General features: G+C 41.7%; 2 protein-coding genes across 2 annotated transcripts in view; one reads left to right on the forward strand and one right to left on the reverse strand.

Moving 5' to 3' along the window:
- The first annotated feature begins 229 nt into the window (after positions 1 to 229).
- Positions 230 to 3,582, forward strand: mrpl17 (mitochondrial ribosomal protein L17). Its single transcript, XM_083679263.1, has 3 exons — positions 230 to 595; positions 933 to 1,001; positions 1,165 to 3,582. Exons 1-3 carry the CDS (start codon positions 422 to 424, stop codon positions 1,423 to 1,425), a joined length of 504 nt encoding a protein of 167 aa, XP_083535389.1. The 5' UTR covers positions 230 to 421; the 3' UTR covers positions 1,426 to 3,582.
- Positions 3,583 to 7,064: 3,482 nt separating this feature from the next.
- Positions 7,065 to 9,508, reverse strand: part of tmem145 (transmembrane protein 145) — a gene marked incomplete at both ends in the record, with an annotated part of 18,909 nt that continues 16,465 nt past the window's right edge. The window contains 4 exons of the mRNA XM_083679077.1: positions 7,065 to 7,295; positions 7,834 to 8,022; positions 8,681 to 8,801; positions 9,411 to 9,508. The exon at positions 9,411 to 9,508 is cut by the window's right edge and continues 75 nt beyond it. Of these exons, the coding sequence (XP_083535203.1) occupies positions 7,065 to 7,295; positions 7,834 to 8,022; positions 8,681 to 8,801; positions 9,411 to 9,508 (639 nt within the window). The remainder of the gene's footprint in view (positions 7,296 to 7,833; positions 8,023 to 8,680; positions 8,802 to 9,410) is intronic.

Below are 9,508 nucleotides of genomic sequence, written 5' to 3' on the forward strand. Positions count from 1 at the left end.
ATGAAATAATGTTCATCACGTAAATGTACTCTTTCTACTGCTAGACTAAACAGCCAATGTAGTTATGCTATCATAAGTGTTTATTTGCGGAGATATTTCATCATACATACAGTATTAAACCATTTATTTATTTTCTTGCACCCATTAGGGCGGAACAATTCACTCTATAAGCGGAACAAATACTTGCTGATTCAATTGACCTACTCGGAATAATATCGGTGATGCACAGTCAATGTCAAAGTTGTTAAACGAAATACCACACATGAGGACGTTTTCGATCTCGGGGACTGGATTGTGACCCAATATTACTCGTTTACAAAAACGAATGATAGGCGTAGTTAAACACATCTGCTTAGATTTTTAGAGACAGATTTGGTGTTTGTTTCCTTACTAGCCTCTTTAACCGTATCAGTTCAGCAAGATGCGGCTTACTCTGCAGATGTTGATATCCCATGGCCGAGTGGCCCGTAAGATGGGTCTCGGTCCCGAGTCCAGAATCAATATGCTTCGGAACCTTCTCACGGGGCTTGTCCGTCACGAGAGGATAGAGACCACCACCGGCCGAGCAGACGAAGTTCGGTTTTATGCAGAAAAGGTGAGGAACCGAGGACATGACATGGTACCGTCATAGCAGGTTTCCAATCTCTGGTAGCGTTATGAAACTAGCTAACTAGCTATCTGGGAGACACTCTCGGAGAGGAGGAGGTTGTCCCTGCAACTAACAAGCTGAGCTACCCAGATTCACCATAATGACGTTCACATTGACACTTCACAAACTTGCCCGATTAGTCTGATGATGGTATCTACCATGGCTAAGCCAATTGACATAAGCATTTACAAACCACTATGACTATCCATGTTTGGTAGGTGTATTTAACTAGTTTGACTTGTGCATGTTTATTGACCAATGTTTATATTATCTGTTTCTTTAGTTGATCGACTATGCCAAGAAGGGGGACACTGATGAGAAAGCCATGAAAATGGCCAGCTTCTGGCTCACTGTAGGTATTCTTTCAAACATAAACTTGCTAATGATGTGTACAGGTGTAGAAGTCACAATTTGTATTCTTATATTATAGCTCCTAGATTAGTATGAAGTGCTATAAATTCTACGTATAAGGTTAGCGTTTATATACTTAGCGTTTCCTGATTCTGTGTCTCCAGGAAAAGGATCTGGTCCCCAAGCTCTTCAAGGTCCTGGCTCCCAGGTTCGAGACCCAGCAGAAAGGCTACACCCGCATGGCCCGCATCCCCAACCGGGAGAACCTGGATCGCGCTCAAATGTCGGTACTTGAGTACAAGGGCAACCCTTTCCCTCCACTCTACCCCGTCAAACGGGACAATGAACTCACCCTCATCAACCAGCTCCTCAAAGGCTACAGAGAGGAGAGAGCTCAGCAGGCTGCAGCCAGAGCTGAGGCCTAGTGCATTGCTTCTTTGCTAGATGTATTAGATCAGCGATTACTCATAACAACTGGTTGGTCGCGGCTGACATCTTGTTCATCGCAGCTTCAGACTAGGACCTGACTATAGACATTTGTTTTGTTTCTTGATGGGACACGAGAATACTCCAAAAGCAATTGGTGGATCACAGAACAGAAAACAAAATCAGGAACCACTGTATAATATTTATATATTACTTTGTATCAACCCCACTGAAGATAATGGGGATGGTGGGTCAAAATAAATGTGATTGTTTGAATGTCGTAAACTGACTTCTGTTTTCTGACTGTTAGTTGAACGCTCAGTGGGCTCCAGTGTAAAGAGTACCTCAGTCAGAAAAGTGTTGCATTTATCTAGGTACATAAAGGTCCAGTATGTAGATTTGAGCTTTGTGCTAAATGGCCATGATAAATCTGTTGCAATCAATAAATAAGATCATATAAGAAACGTACAGTGAAGAGCGCTGTCTTAATCGAAACAAAGCGCTTTCCAATATATAGTGTCAAGGTCAAGCACTGGCCCTCACTTACCATTTGTAAGTACAGTAGAGAGTGACACCCAGAAGTGTAAAATAGCTCTGAACCTGTAGTAATTACATTAAATTGGACCTATTCTCCATTTCCCCTTTGCTCCTGAATGTACTCTAGCAGTGAAAGACTGGTTTCAGAATATAATTCACTATAACATGATGGTGTTGCTGTTTTGGATGAATGCCCTATCCCTATCCCTACCACAACACAAACTCAATCACTCACATTCACACAGTACTCAAGCGATGAAAGGAACAAACAAGGCCTCTTATAAAACTGACCATTTTAATTTGGGCAAAAAGTATATATACAGCGTATTCAGAATGTCTTCATTTTGACACCATTAAAATGCATTCGTTTTGAACAGTGCTTCAGTGATGTGCTCTTAACCAGATGTCTCGGAATAGCCTGAAAGCTGTGCTGTCATCTGTCATGCATACACCATCCTCCGATCTCATCTCTCTCCACTCTTCCATTTCAGTTCAGATACGTGTGTGTGTGTGTTGTCATGTATGTCAACTCTGCAGTTTGTCACATCTGCGGATGGGGTTGAACCAGTCAGTCAGTCTGTCACATATCAGTCTGTCACATATCAGTCTGTTCAGTCAAGTGGGCATGGACAACAATGTACTTTAGCGGTGAATAACAGAACATGTACTATAGTACTCTAATTCAAGTATCATTCTTTATTACAGACTAAATTATACCTTGACTGTAAATATGTTCTGTAAATATGCACACAACATTTACCAGTCTAGCCACCTCTAACCTGCTCCAGACAGTTACCAAGAAATAACAAGAAGGGTCTTTGATAAAACCTTAAACAAACAGTAAATCTACCACCATTTTTTTCTTTTCTTTTTTTTACAGATAGGAAAATGTGTAGATGCTTGACTGATGCATGCTTGCTTGCGACATAATCAGAATAATAACAAGGTATACAAGAGTGAAAACAGAATTTGTTGGGTACTGTTCCTTTCTGTCTTGGAAGAAACAGGTGGTAAATGTACCCGGTAGGTTTTATGAGCGACACCCTTTACATTGCTGTATCACCATTATTTCAGATTATCAGTACATTCTCCCAGTGTCCCGACTGTAAAACTTGATGACAATATATGATAATATGAGCATCTATTATTATTATTATTATTATTATTATCTACAGGTATTTTTGCAATTTAAGTAGCATTGGATTTGCGGTGGTCGATAAGTATAATTGAGTTAAAAAGCGATCTTTAAAGTGACTTTGTTACGAACAGACAGACAAAGAGAAGGGCAACATTAAAGTGCTCCATGCAGGACTAACAGAATGTGGTGTTTACAGAAATACTTTCACAGTTCTATTTTCACAGTTCATCTAAGAGTTTTTGTAATTGTTCAGTGGTTATTAATAAACTACCATTTGTACCACCTCAGACAGCATCAGATCATGTATACCTTATCTGAGTAGAATGGCCATAAATGCACACATTACATACTAGTCAGGGGGTGATCGTGAAGTTACTTCATATCCTCTGTGGACAACCTTCCTTTCTTATATCATGTGTCAAGGATGGAAGCTGAAATTGAAAGTAAAACAAGCTATAAGTATCATTCCTGTTTTTTTTTTTTTTTTTCAAAGTACGTAAATAAATGCACTTAAACGTAACTTTAAAATCACCCCTGTCCTTGTGCTCTATTGCATCAATACATTCACTAAGGTCTACATACTCTACATGGAGTGAACATTTTAGAGCAAGCGTATTTTTCACTCCAGTAAGAACTGAACATTGGTATTGTGAGTAAAAATGGTTGATTGTGGACAGTACTGTACGAAAAGGGGAACATAAGGTTTGAATGGGAATATCAACGGAGACACATTGATACTGTATCTCCTTAATCTGAAACAAAGATTTGTCCCAATTTGAAAATATACTATTGTATGCTATATATATATACAAAAGTATTGTTTTTGGACAAACACATCAAGTACAGTACACACATCGTATGACCACATGGAGTATATCAGGTTTCAAGACAAGGGGTTACAGTAGCCTACAAACATGCTTGTATTACGAGTACCTTCTACAATAGGTGTCCACAGTAAACTTGACATTGTACACTTAAACATCAGCATATCAACCCTGTATACTATACAGGAGTAGCCTGGTGCAATCAATGTGCAGTGCTGCTTGGAAGTACAGTGCCTTCGGAAAGTATCCAGACCCCTTCACTTTTTCCACATTTTGTTGTGTTATAGACAACCTGATCCACACAGTGTGTAATTGATTCCTGTGCAAATCAGAGACCCTATAAAACCAAGATATTAATTCCAAAATTACATGAACTATTAACCTTGCATTAAGATGGACTCAATTCAACTTATTGAGTGATTTGTTGATGACATTTTGGGATTTTAGCTAATTTTAAGAGTGTCATAGCAAAGGGTCTGAATACTTCTGTACATGAGGTATTTCTGTATTTCAATTTTAATAAATTTACTGAAATTGAAACCTGTTTAAAAAAAGAAAACTGTTTTCTATTTGTCATTCTGGGGTATTGTGTGTGGATTGATGGTAAATTATTTTAATTTAATCCAATTGAAAACTAAATTGAGTCTATAACACAACAAAATGTGGAAAAGTGAAGGGGTCTAAATATTTTCCAAAGGCACTGTATGTGAACCCCTTGTGCAATTATAGATTTTTTTAGTTTTTACGATGAAATCTTTATTTAATAAAAACCAGTCTTTTTTATCTGACATAACAGGTTTATATTTACCAATTCCATATGTTGGTTTAGAGGAAATCATGCGTGTAGTAGAACTAAATTATAAAAAAAAATGAGTGCAGGTGCAAAAATAAGTGAACCCAAAGTTGCATTGGTTAAATCACGTAGGTAAGTAGAATCAGGTGGGTAAATAATTGGGTATCAAATGAACCAAAGGAGAGATCTTTAGGAAAGAGTTTGGGCGGGACTCTGATAAATAGAGATAAGAAATCTGGTCAGTCTTGTGTCTTGTCTAACCCTAACCCTAACCCTAACCCTAACCCATACAGGTGAATGCAAAACACACCATGCCGAGAGGAAAGGAGATCTCAGAGGACATCAGGAAGAGGGTAGTGAGAGCATCAGTCTGGGGAAAGCTATAAAATCATCTCAACAAGATTTGAGCTCCATCAGTCCACTGTGAGCCAAATCATTTACAAATGGAGAACATGACAGTAACCCGGCCTAGAAGTGGACGCCCTTCCAAAATATCCCCAAGAGCCACAAGGAAAATAATAAATCAGGTAAAAGCCAACCCAAGCATAACACCGAGAGATTTGCAGACCTCCCTTGCTGCATGTCAGGTAACTGTGCATGCTTCAACAATAACACTGAATCGAAATGGCATTCATGGGGGGTTTGCTAGGAAGAAGCCTCTGCTGTCAAAAAAGAACCAAACTGCCCGTCTTAACTTTGCCAGAGACCACCTGGACAAGCCTGAAGGTTTCTGGAAGTCCATTCTCTGGACAGATGAGTTCAAAATTGACCTTTTTGGTCACAATCAATACCACTATGTTTGGCGAAAACCCAACACTGCCTACCACCAAAAAAACCATATCCCAACAGTCAAGCATTGTGGTGGGAATGTCAAGATCTGGGGCTGCTTTTCCTGGATGACTCCACATTATTAAGGGAACCATGAATTCTGAGGTATACCAGGAGATTCTTGAACAGAACGTCAAGCCATCAGTCAAGGAACTAAAGCTGGGCTGAAAATGGGTCTTGCAACAAGACAATGATCCAAAGCATTCAAGCAAATCTACCAAAGAATGGCTCAGGAGAAAGAAGATTTGTGTTTTGGATTGGCCAAGTCAAAGTTCTGACCTAAATCCAATTGAGATGCTCTGGCAGGACCTGCAGCGGGCAGTTTATACCAGACACCCCTCAAACCTCACTCAATTGGCTGAGTTCTGTAAGGAGGAGTGGGCAAAAATCCCTCAAAACAGATGTCAGAGACTCATTAGTGGCTATATGAGACGTTTACTCCAAGTTATCGCTGCTACAAGCTATTGACTGAAGAGGTTCACATATTTTTGCACACATGAAATCTGAGTTTTTGTTAAATAAACCACTTTCGTTAAATAAACAATGAAAATATATCATATTTTTTTGTTTATGTCCTTTATTTGGAATGTCTATTATGAATTGGGGTTTAGATAAAGATTTTATAAGTTCATTTTAATATTTTATACAAAAATAATGACCATTCCTGTAGGATTCACAAACTTTCAAGCAGCACTGTATATAAGAATATAAATCAGTTAACCCAACAGATTCTATATATAGAGAGAGAGTAAATATATAGGTGTTATAGAAAATCTGTCAAACATAAAAAAAACAAAATGAATCGTTTCACATGAAAGGGAGTGAATACTTTTAATGTGGTACAATGTAATGGCATGAGGATTTCAATGGTCAACAGCACCACTTGGAATTCGACAACGTGGAAAAAGAACAACATCCTTTTGCAATATAAACGCTGCGTCTATTTAAGAGTACAAGTAACACTCATTCGCTTCAGCTATTTACACATCTCCCTCAGCTCTTCTATTGATGCCTTATAAATTCTTGAATAAAAGTGTTCCTAAGTGTATTTGTTCAGTCTCCATTGTGCACTCCTCTATCGTTCTATTGCTCTGGCTACACCAACTTTGTCATCTCTCCCTGTGCCTCTCTCTCTCTCTCTCTCTCTCTCTCTCTCTCTGGTCACCATCAAATATTTATTGCTTCTTTATTTTTTAACAAGCTTAGCCCTCCTAACTCACAGGCATTTTCCTCTCCTCCATTTCCATTCTCTCCATTCACAGGTGAAAATGGGGCGTTTAGGGATTCTATTCCGCACGGGTGCTTTTGATGACATTTGATTTCCCTTTTCCTTTTGTCCATCCTTCCTTTCCCTTGTAGCTATCCAATACTATACTGCTTTACTTTGTCACCTGGTCCTCTTCCCTGTCACTCTCTCTGTCCCTCTCCCTCACTCTTGCCCCCCTCTCTTTCTCTTTGTCCCTCTCTGTATCTACCTATATATCTATCTATCTATCTATCTATCAATCTGCCTGCCTCTCATGCTTTTGTTCCCACCCCCCCTCCCCCCTGCATGCTGAAGTACTCGGTGAAGGAGGGGAGTCGTGGTGGGGGAGGGGAGTGGGTGGAGAGGAGGGGGGGCACGGGGGGTGGGGGTGGTGGGAAGGTGGACGACAGGTCAGCCGTGGTGGTGATGATCTTATGCTCACTGTTCCTCGGCACCTCTTGTCCCTTCCGGGCCAGCGTCTCGTCCACTGTCTTCACCGCGCCCTGGAGGAGCAGGGGGAAGTAGGAGGAGGGAGAGGTCAAAGGTTGATTCCACAATATCAGTTAACCCAATCCCTCAATGACAACTTCCTCTAACCTCATTATGCAGAGGAGAGAGGTCAGACTGATGGATAGATGATTCACTTACTTTACACTTACATGTAAAAATGTCAGGTGAGGAGGGTTACAGGTTACATGGACTTTATTAAACATTTATTAAACATTTATTAAACCATTTATTAAACCCACTACTCTACCATGCAGTATCAATGACCATAAACCCTGACTCTTCCTATCAAACTCAACTATCACACAATCCCGTTGATACCAATGCAGGGTTTACTACAGACCCTATTACTGTGTACGTTATTGTGTCATTGTGTATTCTGTATTCTGTATTCTGTTCTATTGTGTTTACGAAGAGGAGAGCCGGTCAGAATAAACTCTGTATCCCAGTACATACAGTATGTCAAAGCTTTTGAAACTTGAAACTTCACATTTATTTCTGAAGTTAGGATGTAGCCCTCTGGTTCCCACTCACCGATTGGATGGAGAGGAGTTCAGTGAAGTTTGGGTGAGAGTCTCCCAGGAAGGAGCTGTTCCCGTAGGCGTGGTGGGGGAAGCTCTCACCCCCCGCTGCTGCCTTCGGACTGGACAGCAGGATCCCGATCTGAGACGTCCGCACGTGGTATGGGAAATTCTTATTGGCTGCTGAGGGCCGTGTGATAGCCTATGGGGGAGAGAGAGAGAGAGAGAGAGAGAGAGAGAGAGAGAGAGAGAGGAGATGGAGAGAGAAAGGGGGGGGGGAAGCCACATATAGGATACTGCATAGAAATTACCTTCCTAAATACTTAACACATACCTCCACTAAAATACAATTGAAATACATGTACTGTAACTAGATCTAAGGACCAGAACAATCCGACAATATACATACAGCTAATGTACATATAAAGTTACATTTGTGTCATTATTACAGTACAAAGCGTCTCTTATCAGGTAAGGTATGTGGCAGAGCGTGGAGGGAGATACTGACGCAGAGGACAATGAGAACTTCGAGGTATGACTCACAGGTAATGAATGAGGTGAGGAGGGGGCATGTATGTGTGTGTGTGTGTGTGTGTGTGTGTGTAAGGTGGGAGTTAGATCAGGGCGTTGAGATATGACTCATAGAGGTACAGGGACTGTGTGTGTGTGTGTGTGTGTGTGTGTGTGTGTGTGTGTGTGTGTGTGTGTGTGTGTGAGTGTGTGTGTGTGTGTGTGTGTGTGTGTGTGTGTGTGTGTGTGTGTGTGTGTGTGCGTGCGTGCGTGCGTGCGTGCGTGCGTGTGTGCGTGTGCGTGTGCGTGTGCGTGTACGTGTGTGTATGTGTGTACTGGGCCGTACTAACGAGAAACACGATGTGAGCATAGAGGTGGATGCCAAGCTGGATGCCATTGACTATCTTCTCCCGTGCCCAACGAGGGATGCCAAAGTTAGCTATCAGAGCCATGACTGGCACTGCAAAAAACCTGAGAGAGAGAGAGAGACGGGGCGGGGGGGGGATAGACAGACAGAGACAGGGGGGGGGTAGACAGACAGAGACAGGGGGGGGATAGACAGACAGAGACAGGGGGGGGGGATAGACAGACAGAGACAGGGGGGGGGATAGACAGACAGAGACAGAGGGTGAGAAAGAGGAAGAGCGGACAAGAGAAGGAGTTAGGCTTTATAGGTACTTAAACTGAATGAATGCAAATGCATTTTACATTTTTAACACAATCTAAAGAGGATGCAGAGAGAATAAGAAGTTTGATGGGCTATGTGTCTCACCAGAGTGTGTATGGGCTGTGTGTCTCACCAGAGTGTGTATGGGCTGTGTGTCTCACCAGAGTGTGTATGGGCTGTGTGTCTCACCAGAGTGTGTATGGGCTGTGTGTCTCACCAGAGTGTGTATGGGCTGTGTGTCTCACCAGAGTGTGTATGGGCTGTGTGTCTCACCAGAGTGTGTATGGGCTGTGTGTCTCACCAGAGTGTGTATGGGCTGTGTGTCTCACCAGAGTGTGTATGGGCTGTGTGTCTCACCAGAGTGTGTATGGGCTGTGTGTCTCACCAGAGTGTGTATGGGCTGTGTGTCTCACCAGAGTGTGTATGCGGTGAAGAAGGGGATGTAGAAGGGTTGTTTCTCAGGGTAGTGTTTGAGTGAGATCAGAACAGCGTAGCAGAACCACACATAGGC

The sequence above is a fragment of the Argentina silus genome, assembly GCF_951799395.1.
Source record: "Argentina silus genome assembly, chromosome: 10".
NCBI classification, from domain to species: Eukaryota; Metazoa; Chordata; class Actinopteri; order Argentiniformes; family Argentinidae; genus Argentina; species Argentina silus.

Coding starts and splice junctions, on each gene's coding strand:
- mrpl17 (XM_083679263.1), top strand. CDS start 422: ATGCGGCTTACTCTGCAGATGTTGATATCCCATGGCCGAGTGGCCCGT. Junction 596..932: donor TTCGGTTTTATGCAGAAAAG/GTGAGGAACCGA, acceptor CTGTTTCTTTAG/TTGATCGACTATGCCAAGAA. Junction 1,002..1,164: donor TGGCCAGCTTCTGGCTCACT/GTAGGTATTCTT, acceptor CTGTGTCTCCAG/GAAAAGGATCTGGTCCCCAA.